A 21,067-nucleotide genomic window follows, 5' to 3' on the forward strand; every position below is an offset into this window, starting at 1 on the left:
CTGTTAGCAAAAACAGGTAACTAATGTAGGCCTTTCGTAACAGTAGGGTGTCGTAAAGCGAACGTTTGAAAAGCGGGGGACACCTGTATGTAACTTCTATTATCCATCCTAGTTATCGTTGAGATATTCATCCAATATGTTCTGTTCTCAGATAATGACTTGCATCATGTAAACTTGTGTGTGAAATTTAAAATAAATTAAGAGAAATAGGGTGCCATGGTAGTGTGTTGGTTAGCACGATGGTATTACAGCTTGGGGAACCAGAGTTTGGAATTAAATTCCGATACTGTCTGTGAGGAGTTTGTACGTTCTTCCAGTGAATGCATGGGTTTCTTCTGGATGCTCCAGTTTCCTCCCACGGTCCACGAGATGAAATGGTTAGAAGGTAACTTGGTCATTGTAAATTGTCCTGTGATTAGGCTGGGCCTGTTTTGTGCTGCAACTCTAAATAAAATAAAAAATAAGTAAAACTCTTGACAGCAGTAAGGTTTATAAACTATGAAGATAAAATGGAGCTGCTTCAAATGGCCTTTTCTGAACATTGCTTTCTCTTTCCGCCACTAAGTGCTGTTGCTTTGGTTTCTACCACTGTGGTTTTTAGTATTTTGAAGTGGGTTTTCAGGTTGCCACAAACTAAAACTGTTGTTACATAAATGTAAGCTTTGGATGAATGATTTTGCAGCTGCACTAAAGAAAGTTGAAATTCAAACTGTTTGCGTATTCAGAAATTAAACTGCATGTAAGATAAATGTGTAGAGGATGGGTTATAGATTCATGGGTGTGTTGCTGAGATTGAGTACAAAGGTAATAAAAATTGCTGTTCAAGAACAGATTTAAGAGGTGATTAAAAACAAAAATTGAAGCTCCTTAGTTACAGGGAAAAGTTGAATTGGTTAGGACATTATTCCCTAGAACGTAGGAGAGATTTGAAAGATAGTATGCAAAATTATGAGCAGTATAGATGGGCTAAGCAGAAGTAGACTTTTTCCACTGAGGTTGAGGGAGACTAGAACTGGAGATCATGGGTTAAGGTTGAAAGGTAAAATGTTTAAGGGGAACATGAGGGGGGATCTTCTTTACTCAGAGGCTGGTGAGAGTGGAATAATGCAGGTTCAATTTGAAGAGAAATTTGGATAGGTACATGGATGGGGAGGGGTATGGAGAGCTATGGTCTGGGTGCAGGTCAATGGGACTAGGTAGATTAATAGTTTGGGACGATGGGCCGAAGGGCCTATTTCTGTGCTGTAGTGTTCTATGACTATGGAGCTACTTATTTACTAGTATTGGGCATGTGGCTAAGTGGTTAAGGCATTCGACTAGCGACCTGAAGATTGTGAGTTCGAGCTCCAGCCGAGGGAACGTGTTGTGTCCTTGAGCAAGGCACTTAACCACACATTGCTCTGTGACGACACTGGTGCCAAGCTGTATGGGTCCTAATGCCCTTCCCTTGGACAACATTGGTGTCGTGGAGAGGGGAGACTTGCAGCATGGGCAACTGCTGGTCTTCCATACAACCTTGCCCAGGCCTGCGCCCTGGAGAGTGAAGACTTTCCAGGTGCAGATCCATGGTCTCGCAAGACTAACGGATGCCTTCAGTAGTTAGTAACTGGTGGGAAGCAGATTTAGTAATTTTTGAAAATAAATCTTTACTGAGTAGTTGTAATCTGGAATGTATTGCCAGAAAGGGTGGTAAGATGAAATTTATCAGTAACTCTCAAAAGTAACGTCAGTGATATTCAGCACTATGGAAGGAGAGTGGGATTTTGAATACACAAGCATAATATGGCAAGTGGCCCCTTGAGTTGTGCAAATTGAAAGTACATTGACTGAACATCGTTCTGTAATAAGATCCTTACTTGAGCTAGGATTTAATTCTTGATGCTGTGCTAAGCTGCAGGTAAATTAACGTGTGCACTGTCAAGAACTTCTGCTTCGGTGGATAGGAGAAAATCGGCCACAGGTTGAAGTATGGAATCAGGTGAAGGCAAGGCCATCTTCACCAGTGAATTCATGGGTACTCTGCATCGAGATAGGCACAAATGCACAAGGAAAGAGGCTGGAGCAAAAAAACAACAAGTACTTTTTAAAAAAAGTTATTTTATTCAACAAGGATCTAGTGCTTTCCCGGCATATATGACGAATACAGTCTTCTTGGGCTTCCAGCTGGGTACATGTATCAATTATAAATGACGTTTCGATGACAAGCTCTGTCAGCTTCATCAGGGCTGGTGCCTGGTATTTATACCCCTGTAGTCCATCCCCCCGATTGGTTAGTCCACATCCATTCATGATGGACTATGGGGGGTATAAATACCGCTGGTCAAGACATGCCCAGGCATCATCCCTGATGAAGATGGCAGAATTTGTCATTGAAATGTCAGTTATAATCGATGCCTGTATTTAGCTGGAAGCCCGAGAAGAATTTTTTTGTTCGTTTAGAGTTACAGCATGGAACACACACTTCTGGCCCAATGAGCCGTGCCACCCAGCAACCCCCCCCCCCCCCCCCCATGTAACACTAGCCTAATCACAGCATAATTTACAATAACCAATTAATTGGTACATCTTTGGACTGTGGGAGGAAACCGGAACACCCAGAGGAAATTCCACACGGTTCACAGGGGGAACATACAAACTCCTGGATGTTTCTGGAATTGAACTCTGAACTCTGGAATGCACCGAGTTGTAATAGCGGCATGCTAACCTTTATGCTACTGTGGTGCCCATTGATTAGACATCTTCAGTGGGAGAAAAGAGGACATATCTGACTAACTGAAGAATTTTGCTTTGTACAAAATACTGTTGTTTGTAACATATGCACAGGGTGTTGTTTGCACCCTTGGTTGCAAGTAGGTCTTGTGGCCCAGTCAGTACATTGCAATATTTAATAATAAAAAACTATAAATTACAAAGGAAGCATATTTAAAAAAGAATAATTAAGTAGTGAAAAAAGAGGAGGTAGTGTTCATAGGTTCATTGTATACTCAGAAAAGGGGAAGAAGTTGTCTATAAACTTTAATAAATGTAGTCTGTAAATTTAAACGTATCTTTTCCCTTATGTTCTTTTTTCTCAGTTCTATCTCTCTCTGTTCCTTCCCCCTACTTGTACAGTAATAAAATAATTTCCATCTCCCACCCTTCCTGCTCTTGCCTTTCAAGCCAATGAGTGGAAGCAACCTTTCTCTGTTTAGATCTCCTATTACTTTTAACTCTCTCCCCCCCCCATTAGATCATTCCTACTGTCTTTACCATGGACACAACTTTTCATATTGTGACTTAAATAAAATTTCTAATCTTTGTTGGTTGAAGGACTGTATAAATCTTTCTCTGACATGAGAATTCTTTCCTTTCTGTGAGACTCATTTCTTTGAAAATACAAATCATTGGAAGATGCTTTAAACCAGGGGTGGCCAACCTTTGACATTCCATGCGTCAATTTTTTCACGCATGAGCTCAGATGCGATTTTTTTCACACACGAGTTCTATATTAACATTTTTTACACGAATTGAATGTGGGTACAAGAGTTGTATGGCGCATCTGAACTTGTGTGTGAAAAAATTGACACATGGAATGTAAAAGGTTGGCGACCCCAGCTTTAAACCATTAAACAACTTTTATTTCCTTTCAATTGCATGGACACTATTGTTAGCAATTTTCTACCATGTCACAGTTGCTACCCTTGTAAATCTAGTTTTCAAGTGCTGATAATCGACTTGGCACTATAGAGTAAGGGAAAATGAATTGGAGAAGTCTTGAGTTATTGTACTATATAAGATTATCCTTATGTACTTACCAGCAATCATCCTTTTATTATGATCAGGAACACTGCCACTCTCTGCATTTTTGTAGTACTAAAGCTCCCTTCCCACCCAATGAGCTGTACTACTCAGCAACCCAACTATTTAACCCTAGCGTAATCACAGGACATGTTACATGGTTTCCTCTCACAGTTCAAAGATGTACCGGTTGGTAGGTTAATCCATCATTGTAAATTGAATTATTTACAAATAGTATTCATCTCAGGCAGTTTTAGTAACTGATCGGCCTGGGTAGTACATTATTCTCAGCATAGGACTGTACCAACACTCAACCTCTTACGTCCATCAAATTCCTCTTCTAATTTCTTGGGTCTTTTTGAAACTTTATAAAGTGAACACTGCTATGCCACAAAGTGTCATAATCATAGAGCACAAAATCAGGTCCTTTGGCCCATCAAGTCTGTCCTAACTTACTCTGCTTAGTCCCATCAACCCTTACCTGGACCATATCCCTCCATACCCCTCCCATCCATGTATATAGAAGAAGTGCTACCTATATTTTGGCTAATGAACTTAAATGCAACTTCTATTACTTATTAAAATCATTTGGCCTTTGTCTTGTGTGGCCTCTCAAAAAGTAGCCACTTTACCGTCTAAGGCTACGATCAGGTTGCACTGAGGAAGGAGATACTGGGAGAGAGTGAATTCACTTCATTTCCATGCTTTGGGATGCACTGCCTTAAGAGATGCAGAATGAAATTCGTTAGTATTTCAAAAGGGTATTGGATATTTACTCGGTGCAGACAAGTGGGACAAATTAATATTTAATTTTGTAAATGGAATGTTTAGAAATACTAGCATCATCCACTGAATAATATATAATGCATTTGAACAATGGTGGGGTGAGTCAATTGCCATTCCTCTCATGGGTGAGAACTGCTGTAAGATTAATAAGTAGACAATTTATTAATGAATGCCATGGTAGCATAGCGATTAACACAATGCCATTACAGCTCGGGGCATTTCAGAATTTGCTGTTAAGTTCCGGTGCCATCTGGAAGGAGTTTGGTATGTTACTCCTGTGAACCATCGAGTTCCTCCAGGCATTCCAGTTTCCTGCCACTGTCAAAAGATGTACCTGTAGTAGGTTAATTGGTCATTGTAAATTGTCCTGTGATTAAGCTAGTGCTAAATAGGTGGGTTGCTGGGTGGTGTGGCTTGTTGGGCCAGAAGAGTCAGTTCTGCACTGCATCTCTAAATAATGAAATGATAATAAATAATGTTCTGGGCATTTTGTGTTTCTCAGGGTGAGAGATGTTGCCACAGAGAAACTGAATACTGTCCGTTTCAGGCGTATTGTTAGCATCTACATCAGGATAGTTGTGGCCGTTGACTAGCCCCTGTCAATAATCACAGCTAAAGATACTGAAAATAACAGATTAGTTCCCAGCTATGGAGAGAGAAATCTGTTGGTTTTGATCAATATACACTCAATGGCCATTTTATTAGTTGCAGGAGTGGAACCAGTGTGTTCCTCTGTTGCTCTAGCTCATCTACTTCAAGGTTTGGTGTGTTGTGCGTTCAGAGATGCTCTTTTGCACACGACTGTTGTAATGCGTAGTTATTTGAGTTACTGTGCCTTTCTGTCACCTTGAATCAGTCTGGCCATTCTCCTCTGACCTCGCTTTAATAGGGTGTTTTCACCCACAAAACTACCGGCCAGTGGATTATTTTTGTCTTACCACACAATTCTGTGTAAACTTTAGATATGTGCATGAAAGTTCCAGGAGATCAGCAGTTTCAGAGATACTCATACCACCCTGTCTGACACCAACAATCATTCCATGGTCAATGTCACTAAAATCACATTTCTTCCCCATTCTGATGTTTGGTTTGAATAACAACTAGACCCCTTGACCATGTCTGCATGCTTTTATGCATTGATACACTGCCACATGATTGGTTGATTAGTTATTTGCATTAATGAGCAGGTGTATCTAATAAAGTGGCCACCGAGTGTACTTTCAATAGAACTAGCAACATAGAAAACAAGCACATTGCAGAGAAGGAGAAAGGTGGAGAGAACAGAGAATATCAGTGATAGGTGGAAACTGAGAGGATGATGTGGCTGATAGTTGTGGTGAAGATTTATTCGTTGCAAAGGATCCTTTTTCTCCACACCACCTCCGCAGCTTTTGCATGTTTGCGGTGATATCATGGTTGAGATAAGACATCACCAGTCTCAAAATTTAAGTGATTCTCTACAGATGCTGCCCAATCTGCTGAATATTTTCATTTTCTTTTTTCTATTTCTTATTTCCAACATCGGCAGTATTTTGAATTTTCAGTGCCGTCGTCATGTTCAACCACTTACTCTTCAGCTTATTTTTGAATATTTTTACCTTACCAGAAATACTCGATACTCACTATTCTGCAGATTCTCAAATGGTGATGACAGCAATTGGTTGTAATTAAGTCAAAATCTCATGCACATTTGGCTCCATCTGTGCATCTATATTACTCTGCACAGGTAACCAAGTGTCACTAGGTGAAGTAGTTTTACATTTTTGAGTCTGATTTGTGGCCAAAGCTAAATTGACGATTGAATCCAATCCCCACAACTCCTCTCTCTACCTCATCTTCTGAAATTTCAGTTCCTTTTTTGAACAATAGCCTTGACTATTCTACTTCTTGTAAGCTCTGTAGCTTTCCTACCTGGTCCTATTTTGCATTGCAACTTTTCAACACCTCCCTGTGCTTGCTAACCTATATTATATGTTAAACAATGCCCTGAATCGTTAAAGGAGCACCTAGTTTTTAAATTCTCATCCTTCAAATCTTTCATCTTCCCCAGCTCAATAATCCTTAAACTTGGGAATGAATAAAAAAAATTAATTTCTTTGCTATCCTCAAACTTCCCCATCTCCTTCACTTCTTCCTTTCAGATGCAGCTTAAAACCAGACTTTTAAACTATGGATATCTACCCTGACATCTCCTTGTGTGACTTAATGTCAAATTTTATTTGATTCAGGGGTTTCCAACCTGTGGTTTACAAACCCTTTGGTTGAAGGCCCGTGGCATTAGAAAGGTTGGGAACCCCATATTTGATGTGAACCACAGTGGAATGTTTTATGGTATTAGAAGCATTATATAAATTAATCTTGTTTTGGTCTATTCTTCTCCAGTGGGTAACAATGAATCACGTTTTGTCTTGTCTCAGTACCATTTTCAAATCTAATGATTGGAAATTAATCCTTTAAACTAATGGATTCTGCTTCTAGTCACAATTTTTTAAATTGGTATTCTGCCTCAGGTTGCAGCAGTGAATTCCATGCTGCATATGTTCTTTGCTAACTTTAACTCAAGTGATGAGGAAAAGAGATTTTTTTTGATGTTAGAGTTACTGTGGAATAATTGGCATTGGGTGGGGGGCAATGTCCTACAGGTAGGCCATCTAATGGAACCTGTTAATATGGCTCCAATCCTCAAATAGATTTCTAATTTATATAAAATGTTAATTCTCTGATATGGATCTGGAAAACATTACAATATCAGCATGAGGCACAGTCTTTCAGTGCTTTGCCCTTGTCTGATGGTTGCTGTTGTGATGTGATGTCCATGTCAAGGACTTTTTCTATGGCCCTTTGATTTGAAGCCACTTGTAGTTTCAGCTCAGAGTTGTTTCTGAGCATAAGTTTTGGCATGCTGGCATGAAGGTTGAAGCTTGAAAGTAGCAGAATCTTAAACAAGTAATAAACATGAGACTCTGCAGATGCTGCAAATTCAGAATGTCACACACAAAGTGCTGGAGTAATTCAGCTGGTCAGACCAGCTATGGAGAGGAATTAAAAAGTCAGTGTTTCGGGCCAAGACCCTTCATCAGTCCTGAGTTCCTCCAGCATTTTATGGGTGTACAAGTTCTATGTTAGATCAATGGAGTTGATTTCCACAACGTAGACACAAGTACAAGATCAGTGCTCAGCTGAAACTTAAGAAGTTCCAAGGATATATTGGTATGAGAACAACATGAGTTATCAAATCCAATTCCACCATGCATGGATTTACAACTGTCTGGATGAGGGATGTAATATGTTAATTTATGAACTGTAATGCTATCGTACATCTTGGTGATTTGCACCTCACGGTTGTCCATTGTTCTCCTTTAGATATCTTTGTGTTTCTCATCTGTGTGTGTGTGTGTGTGTGTTTTTTTCCTTTCTGGGCTTTGTACGTTCTAACCCTCTCTCTCGTTGATCTGTCATTTCCCCTTCCTTGCTGATGTCTCATTTTTCCTCATCTCATCATGTGCTCATTGGCTGCACTAGGAATAGGTAAGAGTCCTTTGTCACCTTGTACTATTTAACTAGTGTTTTGATCTATTTGGGCTCTCTTTGGCATGTTGGAAGTTTTCATATGGTTGAATCTATTAACGTGGAGGGTGGGTTGATAAAAGTGTTTGAGCAGCACCAGTTGGCAGTGAATTCAGATTAGTTACCATAAGATTTAGCTTCAGAGATTAATATGATATTTTAAGGGAAACTCTTGAGTATGAATGAGGAAGTGTGAGTTTATGAGGGAGGCATATGTGGAGCTTCCACACCAGCACAGGCTATACTTTTACCTTGCTTAAAATTCAGGGTGTGCTTTTGGGAATGGGAGCATTAATAGAATCAATATTAAAAGTCAGCACTGTTAATATTACATATGGGGGTAAGTACAAGAGATGTTGCTATTTTAAAACATAGAACAATACAGTACAGGATCTTCAGCTCCCAGTGTTGTGCCAACTCTTTAAGCTACCCTTAAGATGAATGTAACCCTTCCCTTCCACGTAGTGCTCCATTTTTCTTTCATCCGTCTGCCTACTTGAGAGTCTCTTAAGTGTCCCTAATGTACCTGCTACTGCCACCACTCCTGGCAGGGATTTCCATGAGCACTACCTCTGACAATGCCCTTATACTTTCTTCCAGTCACCTTAGAATTATGCTCTTTCATACTACCCATTTCGTCTCCGGCTATCCACTCTGTGCCCCTTACCATCTTACACACCTCAATCCCATCACCTCTCATCCTCCTTTATTCCAAAGAGAAAAGCCGTAGCTTGCTGAACCTATTCTCATAACACATGCAGTCTGTTCCAAACAGCATCCTTGTAATTCTTGTCTACATCCTCTAAAGCTCCCATTTGCTGCTGTCAGGAACCTGGAGTGATTGTGCCAGGAATTTCCTCACAGTTTATAGTGGAAGATCTAAATGTGAGAGTTGATGCTGGTTGGGTGGTGTGGTACATGTACTGCAATGTGCCTGGGACTGCACCCTGTGTAGCACAGTGAGCACGGATCATTTCTGGGGAGTAACAGCAGGCATACCCTGCTCCATGTATGGAGTAGGTTTCAACATATGCCTTCCCTGCCCTGTGATGGCTTGCACAGTTTCTCACTCACCCACCCACGGGGTGTTTTCACTGTCATTTCAGTGGAGAGTGCACATTTATTCTTGGTTTCCTGCACAGCTGTAGGGGTGGGGTGAGAAGCAGATGGTCTCCCAGGTTCCTGGCACAGCAGTACATAGCCCAAAACAGATGGCTTTTTTAAAGTACCGGCAGTTATGTGACCGCGTGTTTAAACTGGAGAACTGAAGATGATGTTAGGAATTGGTGTTCTGTGGGGCAGGGCCAGTGTAGTTGGGCTGAGCTTAATAATCAGTATATTTTCATAAAGCAAGATTCTGCAGATGCTGGAGCATCAGAGTAACATATACAATGCTGGAGGAACTCAGCAGGTCAGGCAACATCTATGGACGGGAATAAACTGGTCGTTTCATCAAGACTGGAAAGAAAGGAGGAAGAAGGCAGAATAAGGTGGTGGGGGAAGGGAAGGAGTACTTTATCATTGCTAACGCAAAATGCTGGAGGAACGCAGCAGGCCAGACAGCACCGATGGGAAAAATTTATCGTCAACATTTCGGGTCGAGACCCTTCAACAGGAAGTCTTGGCCCGAAATGTTGATTGTACTTTTGTCCGTAGATGCTGCCTGGCCTGCTGAGTTCCTCTGGCATCTTGTGTGTGTTGCTTGGATTTTCAGCATCTGCAGATTCTCTCTTGTTGGTGATATTATCATTCCTACCAACTTTGACATTTGACTAGACATTGATTGATTACAGTACAGTATTTTTCACTCTGTGCTTCCTGGAGCCCAGTCATGTTGTGGATTATGTCTCAGGAAAATGAGCCAATTATGTTCCTGTCAGTGTTCGAGAATTTGTGCATTGTGCAAACACAGACTGTCTGTGACTATTTGCCATCCTGTGAACTTTGGTGTAAGACTTAGCAACATGTTGCAGCTGCAGGAAGTGCATTTCTGCCATCGTTGGGTTCCTGCCAGGACTTAGAAAACCCTTCAGATAAAATTGGAAGGATGTAAATGAGTGAAATCTGGTGGTAGGCAAGGGGATGAGTGATGTGAGTGGAGCTGACATGGTTCGCTATAATGATGGGTAATGATGTGAAAGGTAACCATGTATGTGTTGACTTAATCCTGATCCCACTTTACAAATAGAGTCATAGAACACTACAGCATGGAAGAAGGTCCTTCGGCCCATCTAATTCATGCTGAGCTTTTATTCTCCCTGGTACTATCAACCTGCACCCAGACCATATCCCTTTATACCTCTCCCATTCATGTAGCTAGCCAGATTTTTCTCAAATGTCGAAATCAAATACTCAACCACCATCTCACTCAACCTCAATGGAAAAAACCTGCTTGCGTTTACCCTATCTGTACCCTTTATAATTTTGTATATCACTGTCAAATCTTCCCTAATTCTCCTACGCTCCAATCTTAATAGATTTTAACTCTAGCTTGTCTTCTTTGTCTACCCAGGTTTGGACATTGTAGATTAATAATGGTTCCTTCTGAATCCCTTTAATAACATTCCCTCAAGCCTTCTGTGACTGGGAGCATGTACCAGTATGGATCAGCAGCAGCGAAATATGGCCTTTTGGATCAGTATTCTTTTGAAGGATCAGTTTGAAGTCTTATTTGTCCATCTGTCTCTACATCCTGTGTAAAGAGGGATTATCAGATTCAGAAAAGGATTTTCATCTGCTCAAAGGCAACTTTTGTTAAGTTGTTTCCTTGCCAAAGCTATTTTTCCCCTCTAGTTCTATTAATCTAACTACCAGGTTACAGGTGTCACAACAGGTCAATATAACCACATAGTTTCGTAAGTTAAGAGATTCTTTTAAAAGTGCAACATGTTTTTTCTTTCTATTGCATGACCTTTTTTTTAAAATCAAAATACACTCTTTGAAGTTGAGTATTCTGCAGCTGAACTAGCAATGTCCCATGGCTAGTGACTGTGCAAAGTCTTGTCTGGAGCTGTTGATCTAGGTCCTAGCTATCAACCCAAGATTTAAGTCAGAACAGTGTGAAGTGATCGTGAAATTCACAGAGGGATCTCATCTTAAATATTAAGCACTTGGTCTATTGTATACAAGCTGAATGACAGTAATTTTTAATATCTTTGCATTTGAGCAAAAACCGCGGATACTGAAAATTAGAACTAAAACACAAAATGGTGGAACTACACAGCAGGTTGGGCAGAATGTGTGAGAAGTGAAACCATGGTGAATTTTCAGTTCAGAACTGGGAAAGTGAGAAACCTTTTTCCCAATATTTTTAAAGGGACTTAATTTTGAAACAGTAAATGTTGCTTTACAGTTACCTGACCTGTGTTACCAGCATTTTCTGTTAAAATGGGTTTTTTATCTCTAATGATGAAATTGTATGCACTATTTAAGTGACATGAATATTTGGTGGACCCTGGCTGAATTTTTTTGGATTTCTATTTCAGACGGAATGCAGTGGATGCTTTCCGTGTCAACGTCATCCATGCCAGGCAGCAAGTGCGTTCACCAGTCACCAACATTGCACGTACCAGCTTCTTCCATGTTAAGCGTTCGAATATCTGGCTGGCTGCCGTCACTAAGCAGAATGTTAATGCAGCCATGGTTTTTGAGTTTCTGTACAAAATGTGCGATGTTATGACTTCGTACTTTGGAAAGATCAGTGAAGAAAATATCAAGAACAACTTTGTCCTCATCTATGAACTACTGGATGGTAAGTACAGTCTATCATAATGATGACAACGTGTGTTTGTCTGAGCTGAAGAGTTTGAGAATCCTCAAGTTCTAATCTGGAGGGAGTTGAACAGAAATTATTAAAAATTTAGATCCATAGTGAAAATACAGCAAAATTTTAAAAAAAAATTAACGATGGGAAAGTTTATTTATTTTATTTAGAGCTAACAGGCCCTTCCAGCTGAAGAGTTTGTACATTCTCCTTGTGACTACATGGGTTTCCTCTGGGTGCCCTGGTTTCCTCTCATAGTCCAGAAACCTACCAATTCTCAGGTTAATTGGTCATTGTAAGTAGTCATATGATTAGGCTAGAGTTAAATCAGGAGATTGCTGAGTGGCGTGGCTCAAAGAGCTGTATCTCAATAAAATTAAACAAGCCTGCACTGCCCAATTATACCCGTGAAACCAGTACATTTTTGGAATGTGGGAGGAAATGAGCACTCAGAGGAAACCCACGGCGTCACAGGGAGAAGGTACAAATTCCTTACAGCCAGCAGCAGGAATTGAACCCAGGTCGCTGGTGCTCTAATAGCATTAAGCTAACTAATATACTTTAAGGATACACAGATATGAAAATAAGGAAATCGGGGGAAATTACTGGATGTGGAGCAGGAGTCAATAGGGGGTGCACTGTAACAGTAATTTAAGATCATTGACCACAACTGCAAATTTTTTGACTGTGACAATAAGGACTATATATGTATGAGTCAATATGCTTTTGCTTCCGCGTTTGGACATTCAAACTTGCCAAAGATCAATCATTTATCCAGAGCCCTCCGGTTGAAAGTTTTTCTTTTCCTCCTCCCCGCCCCCCCCCCAACTCCCTACCCCCCCACACACAGAAATCTTGGATTTCGGTTACCCGCAAAATTCTGAGACTGGAGCCTTGAAAACATTCATTACCCAACAAGGAATCAAAAGTCAGGTAAGCAATACTAAGTGGTCTGAAGAAAGCTGCATTGTTGTAGGGAACAGCAAAGAGTTATTTGTACATTTGCTCTCAAGATATAATGCATTTGCCAGGATAATTGGTGGCTATATCTAAAATAGTTTTAATTAAAAGATAGCTTTAAGTACATGTTCTACAAATATCTTTCAGCCTCCACCCATAGAACATGGCACTGGCTGGAGGTCATCTGTTGGTCGGGGATTGACCATGGAAGTATGGTCCTCGTTATCTAAGTGTCTATACACAAGCCAATACAAGTCAGGGCAGGATGATACAGAGAGCCATGCAGCAAGCACCACCTTGCGACACAGCTGATGAATCCAAAGGAAAGGCAGAGACTGATACAGTTTGGCACCAGCGGCATCGCAGGAGTTGCCAGTCAGTGTTGAACTCAATGTAGTTTACTCCTGAAGCCTTCCTCATGAGTGGGTATAGCCCCAAGGCAGTGGAGGTTTGAGATCAGAGTTTTCCTTCTAGATGAGCTGTCAACCATTACACCCTAAATACAAGCCCCATTACACCCTAAGCAACTGGTTTTAAGGCTGCAATAACCCACTTATGCTCCTTTTCCTGTCAGTAGAAATGGTTCCACTGGCTCAGCCACGTGTGAAGGACAGGAGGTGGACTTGGTTGGCAAAGGGTATTTGAGACGCACACTTTTGGGAGCATGTAAGAGGTAGTGGGAGCTTATCCTCACCAACTCTCCACTTCCTTCCCCTGGCTATGACAACCTTAAGGAATGGGCAGTGGCTGTCATTTTAAAATAAAGTAGATTATTTAGACTGAAATTGAGACATTCCTTAGGGCAGTGAATCTTTTGAGGCCTTTAATCACAATTGCAAATTCTTTTGGCCAAACTAATAGAGACAATACTTGACTCAGTATATATTTTCTTGCAAGTTTTCTATCTTGAGCAATAGTGAAGGCTCAGTCATTGAGCTCATTCAAAATAGCGCTTGTTAGGGTTCTGGATATTGAAGAGATTTGGGGATAGCATAAGAAAATTTGGGTGGTGGTATGGAGGTACATTGCTATCGAAGGAGGTGAGAGGTGTTCCTTCTCTCTGCTACCCTGCAGTTCAGTCTTGGGCAAGGTGTAGCATCTGTTTAACCCTCTGATCAGTGTCAAGTAAAGCCATGGGAGCAGGTGGTGGGTGATCGTATGAGCAGCTGGTGCTGCACAAGTCGTGGCTATGATGTCAGGCAGACAATCTCTGAAGAGTATTGATAATGGCTGGAGTCACCTATTGCTGTGCTATGGTTTCCATACATTTGTTTGCATACTGTACAGTGGGATTCAGATTCATATTTATCACATATACAGAGAAACGTGCAGTGAAATACATTGTTTGCATTAACAATTAAAGCAGCCTAAGGGTGTGCTTTAGGTAGCCCATAAGTGACACCACACACTTGTGTTGCCAACATGGCATGCCCACAATGCTTGACAGAACAACATGGAACACAACAAAGCAGAATATAACAAGCAACAAAACAAACCCCTTTCCTCCCTAGCACTGACATTCCCATATGGTATTCCTGCAACCCCAGAACAGGCCTCCGGGTCTCTGGGCCTTGGTCATCGGGCTTTGACATCCAGACTTCTGGTTGTATTCACACTTTGACCTTCTGTATCGGACAACAGACTAGCCGATGATGGAACCCTGAACTCCAGGCTTCAAACTCTAGGCCTGCTCAGTCATGGGCCCTTGTGCTTCTGCTGTCACGGACATCTGCTTCTGGAACCCACCGACCTGGGACAACCATGGGTGTCCTTCATCATCTGTCCACATCAAGTTGGTGTCTTCACAACAGGATCTCTGGATGATCCTTGCACCCACCCCAAACTCTCCCTTCCCACAAGTTCAGAAATTTTAACAGCTTCCTTTAAATCCTTTAATTTTCATTCCCTCTTCAATTATAGAGTGTTGAATGAAAGTGAGTGCTGTGAGTAACAAGTATTATGTTGATATTCTTTCTTTGTGCAGTCAGCACTTTCTCCTGAGGAACGTCTGACAGCCAGATACTCCATTTTGCTGTTACGAGCATAGCGATGTCAGCTTCCTGAGGCAGGACTGGTGCCAACCTTCTAATAACATATCCTGTTTGTAAAAGCTGGCAGGCACAGATAGTGTTATTTGTTCTTTTGTTCTGGCAGACTATGATTCAGCACGTGGCCCGAGTTTGCTGCCATTGAAATGTATTACACAGCCTGACTCAGCAGGAAGGCACTCAGTGTAACATTGAGAGCTTTAAGGCTTTCTTTGTATCCTAACACCCCTGATTGGGGGTTTGGGCTTCATATCAAATGTGACGGTAATTACAGGATCATTCCTTTTTCCCCCAAAAAAGCACTATACATTCAGTGCCCACTTTATTAAGTATCTCCTGTACCTAATGAAGTGACCACTGAGTGTATGTTCATGGTTTTCTGCTGCTGTAGCCCAAGGTTTGACATGTTGTGCATTCAGAGATGCTCTTCTACACACCACTGTTGTAATGTGTTGTTTGAGTTCCTGTCAGCTTGAACCAGTCTGGCCACTCTCCTCCGACCTCTCATTAACAAGGCATTTTCACCCACAGAGCTACCGCTCACTGGATGTTTTCTTTGTTTTTCCACACCATTCTCTATATACTCTAGAGACTGGTTTGCATGAAAATCCCAGGAGATCAGCTGTTCCCGAGATGCTCAAACCACTCAGCCTGGTGCCAACAAACATTCCACGGTCAAAGTCACTTAGATCACATTTCTCCTCCATTCTGATGTTTGGTCTGAACACCAATTGATCCTTTTGACCATGTCTGCATGCTTTTATGCATTTAGTTGCTGTCACATGATTGGCTGATTAGAGGTATGTATTATTGTACAGGTGTATCTAGTGAAGTGGCCACTGAGTGTGTAGCAATATGAAACACCTTTTTGTTTATCTGGAAGGAGTGTGCCTTTATGAAAAAGAGGTGTTAGTTGAAGGCCTTATATATACACAAAGATTAGAAGCACTCTGAACTTGGTGCAGCTTTTTATGTTTTGAATTATTTTTGAGTTAGGGATGGATCTAGGGGCTTAGTGTGGAAGTGTGTGTGTTTTTTGGATTAAAAGTTACTTCAGTACACTAATTTTTTTTTCTCGTGTGCATCACATCTGGGATTTAACAGAATTACGTTTTCAGCATTTTTAATCAGCTGAAAACAATATAATTTTTTAGGTTGCTTGTCAGTTAACTTTAAGACTATATGAAATAGGAGCAGAAATACACCATTTTGAGGCAATTTATTCCAGGAGTAAGGATTTGAAATGAATTATTTACTTATTTACATAGTGCGGAACAGGCCCTTCTGTCCTAATGAGAAGGACCGCCCAGCAACCTTCCTATTTAACACTAACCTAATCACAGATTGTTTATAATGACCAATTAACCTACCAACCAGTATGTCTTTGGACTGAGAGAGGAAATTGGAGCACCCGGAGGAAACCCACAACGTCACGGAGAGAGCACATAGACGGTGCTGGAATTGAACTCCAAACTCCCAAATGCTGCAGTACCGTTGCGCTAACTGCTATGCTACTGTGATGTGGTAATTGAATGCTGCAAATGCTATCTGGGAATGGGAGTTTTGATGCTTGGCAAATTGAGGTTTTATCAGTTATATATTTAAAGAAGTGGAAAATATATTTATACAAGGAAAGATAATGAGGAGAGGGATAAATAGGATGATAAAATTGGAAGTTTTGTTATCTGTCTTCAGGCCAGAGGTGCCTGAGGTGAAGCCAAATAAACTTGGTCAGCCTGTGGAACAGCAAATTTCCTGTCAGTCTAATAGTTTAATCTTAGACATCAAATTGTGTATTACAACGGAGAACTCGGCAGTCAGTCCATTTGATAACCTTTTGAAGAAATGCAAGAGCTAATACTTATTCAAATACAAACTATAGATTTGCTTAAAATTACAGTTTGAAACGCAGCTTGTGCATAATTTGAAATATCCTGGAAAAGTGTAGTTTATCTCCAAAAGGGGAAACAGATTAATTATTAGTAAATGGCTGCGTATGTGAATCTGAATCACATTTAATGTCAGTGACATATATCATGAAATTTATTGTTTTGTGACAATGGTACAGTGCAATACATGAATAGGAATGAGAGCTATATCCATAAAATTTAAATATGTAATGCAAAAAGAGAGAAAAATATAGTGAAGTAGTAGGTGAACCAGCTGGACAGGGTTTTTTTCATTAATAATTCCTCTTTTTACGTGGAACATTTGAAATGAGCTTTGTCCAAAGCGATTTTCTACTGTGGTAACCAGGGCAGGCTGTCTGAACCCGTTAGATAGTTGTAATATGAAAAATTAAATTCCCCAAGCTCAGGTAGTTAGTAACTTGGCGTGACCATCCATACTGGGAATGAAAAAGTCTTGTCATGAAGGTTGGTTTTACTCTTCACCAAGCAGGTGATGAATTAGTTGAACCAAAAATTGAATTTATCGTGCTAACACTGGAGATATATTTCTTTCTCCCTGCAAATAACAATGGATTTGTTTTAGTGAACAATCTCCCTCCCTCTCCAGGCAAGTGGAAACTGTCTCTTGGGTTTCCATTGCAGTGAAACTACCCACATGAGCACACACTTCAGACAAGTAACAGAAAATCATTTTATTTATTGCTGATGAATAAGAATAAGAAAGGTGATAGCATTATCTAATCGATTCCTCTTTCATTCTGATAGTATACCATTTCAACATAGGCCGGATTTGCTAAATGGATATTCTGTTAAAGAATGCTATGGAATTAAAGAACGTGGGGCGTTAGCGTAATGCCATGACAGTGCTAGCAACCTGGGTTCAATTCCAACTGCTGTCTATAAGGAGTTTGTACGTTCTCCCTGTGACTGAGTGGGTTTTCTCCATGTGTTCAGTTTCCTCCCACATTCCAAAGATGTACAGGGGAGTAGGATGCATGGGTGTAACTGGGTAGCATGGGCTCGTTGACCCAGAGGGCCTATTGCCATGTAGTATTCAAAAAAAATAAAATATAGAATAATGCTAGACATAGAATAGAGTCATAGGACAGTACAGCACAGAAACAGGCCCATCTATTGAATGCTGAACTATTAATCTGCCCTGTGCCATCGACCTGCACCTGGACCATAGCTCTCCATACCCCACCCATCCATGTACCTTCTCTTGAATGTTGAAATCGAACCCAAATCCAACATTTTTGCTGGTGGCTCATTCACACTCTCACCACCCTCTGAGTGAAGAAGCAATATCATCTTATTTCCTGAGTAATTGATGTAGTTTATTACTTTGTATTTTGATCTTCATGATCTTATGTATCAAAGAATTGTAATTAACCTTTTTTATAATGTCAGCATCATCATAATCACTGGATTACAAAATTAATTGCATACAAACTGCTTCAAAAGGATGAAGCAGCGTGATAGCTATATCAACACATGTCATATCTTATTATTGTTACACTTGCCCTTATTGCTAACTTGTTCTCTCCTTTTTTTTTATCATCTCTGTTTACTGACTGCTTGCCTGTTAACCGTGTGTATGGTGCTCCTGGTTCTAATCCTGCTCTCCTGCTTTCTCTTTCTCCACCTGTGACTGGCGACCTGACTTATAGCACCAGGTAGGAGAATCTGCCTGCTTCTGCATTACTTACTGGTGATGGGGGAAGGGTACTTCGAACTACTGACTGAAATCCCTTGGAATCGTTGGCCTGAATCTTGTCCTTGACATAAGAGGAAGTCATTGCGGAGATCTGCTGTGGTGTAAAGTATTGTGGATACTCCAGCTAATGACGATTGACTGTGTTTGTAATCCAGCACTCCTTTTAAAAAAAAGTGTTTTGAGTTTGGTTCTAATAGGAACATTCCTTATTCCAGACCAAGGAGGAACAGTCACAGATCACAAGCCAGGTAACTGGACAGATTGGATGGAGGCGTGAAGGGATCAAGTATCGACGGAATGAACTTTTTCTGGATGTTCTGGAGAGTGTCAACCTGTTAATGTCACCTCAAGGTATAAGATATTAAAGTGCTGCTGTCAGTTGAAGGTTCTTGCTCTCATTTTGATCTCTGCCATTTTTCACTGTCCTGTGACAAATTTTGTATGCACATCTCTGTACTTCATTATTGTAGACAGGCTGTGCAGCAGATTTTGGGTCTGCAAGGAAGAGTTTACAGGTCTTGGAGGCAGTGCAGTGCAACATATGGTCAATGGTACATCCTGTGAAGACAATTTGACAAAATTTAATGTGTACTTGGAGGTTGGAAAAAATACTCAACAAGTCTTTTATTTATTTGAACTCTAAATAAATTTCAGAGATAAAGTGCGGAACAGGCCCTTCCGGCCCAACGAGTGATACTGCCCAGCAACCCACTGATTTAACCCTAGCCTAATACAGGACAATTTACGATGACCAATTAACCTACTAACGGGTACATAATTGGTCTGAGAAGATGAAACAGTGGTGACGTGAGGGAAGTGGAGAGAGGAGCAAACAATGAAGTGGTTGAAGCAAAGTTCAGTTCAATTTAACGATTAAATTAAATCTGCAAATATATGTTGCCATATACAATCTTGAGATTCATTTTCATGAGGGCATTTACAGGAAAATAAATACAACAGAGTTTATTAAAAATGTAAATAACAATGACTGACAAACAACCAATGTGCAAATGAAGACAAATAATGCAAATAATAAAAAATGTAAATAACACTGAGAGCCTGAGTGGCAACGCCCTTAAAAGCGAGTCCATAGGTTGTGGAGTCAGTTCAGAGTTAAGGTAAACTGAGTTATCCATGCTGGTTCAGGGGTCTGTTGGCTGTAGGTAATAACTGTTGCTGATCCTGGTGGTGTGGAATCTGATGCTGCTGGACCTCCTCCTGCCCAATGTAGTAGAGAGAAGGGAGCATAACCTGGATGGTGGGGGTCCTTGACGATGGATCCTTGTAAATGTGCTCAATGGTGGAGGGGGCTTGATGAGGAAGATTAGGTAACATTTAAAAAAAAACAGAAAGCTGGAAACACTGGGCAGATTTCCAGCATCTGCAGTTACATGATTTTTGTCAGCAGATAATACATGAACCAGAGGAAAGGTTTCTAAAATTGAATTATCTCCACTGATATTTTGCTTTGTATTCAGGATGTGCTTCCAAGAACAAGCATTAATGGGATCAGTAGTAAAAGTGATTGTGATTACATGAGAGTTTCATTTCTGTGGCAGTGACTTGATGCAAATCCTTGAACTGTACTGCAAAATAGGCCTGTCCTCCCCTGATGATCATGCAGAAAATAAATGTGGTTGCTCATGGAAAGACCTCCAATGAAGACTAGGGTTTAATATGCAGGACTAGACTATAAAACATAGGAGCTTAATTAGGCCATTCAAATCATGGCTGATTTATTATCCACCTCAACCTCATTTTTCCCTGTAAGTGGCAAAATAGTATGACCTCTATGCTGAGATGTAGAGAGTTTGACTTGAACATTTGGTTCATCATGGACATTCTTCTTCTAGCGTTGGGAGTATTTTTGGGATGTGTTGGCATTGGAGAAGGTCCAGAAGAAGTTCAGGAGGATGCTCCCTGCAGTGAAAGGGGTAATATTTGTTGAACGCTTGATGGCTCTAGATCTGTACTCACTGTAGTTGAGAAGAATGAGGTGGCATCTCATTGAAACCTACTGAATTTGAAAAGGCCTAGATAGAGTGGACATGTAAAGGATGTTTCCAGTAGTGGGAGTGCAGTCAGCACACTCAGAATAGAACAGAGATTAAAAAGAATTCCTTTAACCTGAGGAGAGTGAATCTGTGGAATTCATTGAGGCCAAGTCATTGGGTATATTTAAAGTGGGGGTTGTAGGAGAATTGAGAGGGGAAGTAGATCAGACATTATCGAATGTTGGAGCAGACTCGATGGCCGAATGGCCTAATTCTGCTTCTATGTCTTATGGTCACTCTACAACATTATTTGCTTTTCCCTCCATTCCGTCACATTGTATTTATTTCATCTGGGCCTGTGCTGTAAGCAATCCAGCGCTAGATTTGTTAGCCTTGCAAATGTCCCAGCTCATACAGATCATTGTTGGAATCTGTTTGCCCTGTGTCAACAGACTACCCAGGTCCTTATGTTGGATAGGATGGAATCCACTCGCTCCTTCCCCTCCCCATTTGTTGTAGAACCAGTGGCCATTAAGGTCATGAAT

The 21,067-nt window shown here is 40.8% G+C and overlaps 1 protein-coding gene across 1 annotated transcript in view; it reads left to right on the forward strand.

Annotated features, from left to right (window-relative positions):
• LOC140196156 (AP-2 complex subunit mu) overlaps positions 1 to 21,067 on the forward strand; it is an 84,576-nt gene that overhangs the window by 30,177 nt on the left and 33,332 nt on the right. The window contains exons 3-5 of the mRNA XM_072254901.1: positions 11,616 to 11,881; positions 12,744 to 12,826; positions 18,744 to 18,879. Coding sequence (XP_072111002.1) covers positions 11,616 to 11,881; positions 12,744 to 12,826; positions 18,744 to 18,879 — 485 coding nt within the window. The remainder of the gene's footprint in view (positions 1 to 11,615; positions 11,882 to 12,743; positions 12,827 to 18,743; positions 18,880 to 21,067) is intronic.

This window comes from Mobula birostris, chromosome 4, assembly GCF_030028105.1.
Source record: "Mobula birostris isolate sMobBir1 chromosome 4, sMobBir1.hap1, whole genome shotgun sequence".
NCBI lineage: Eukaryota > Metazoa > Chordata > Chondrichthyes > Myliobatiformes > Myliobatidae > Mobula > Mobula birostris.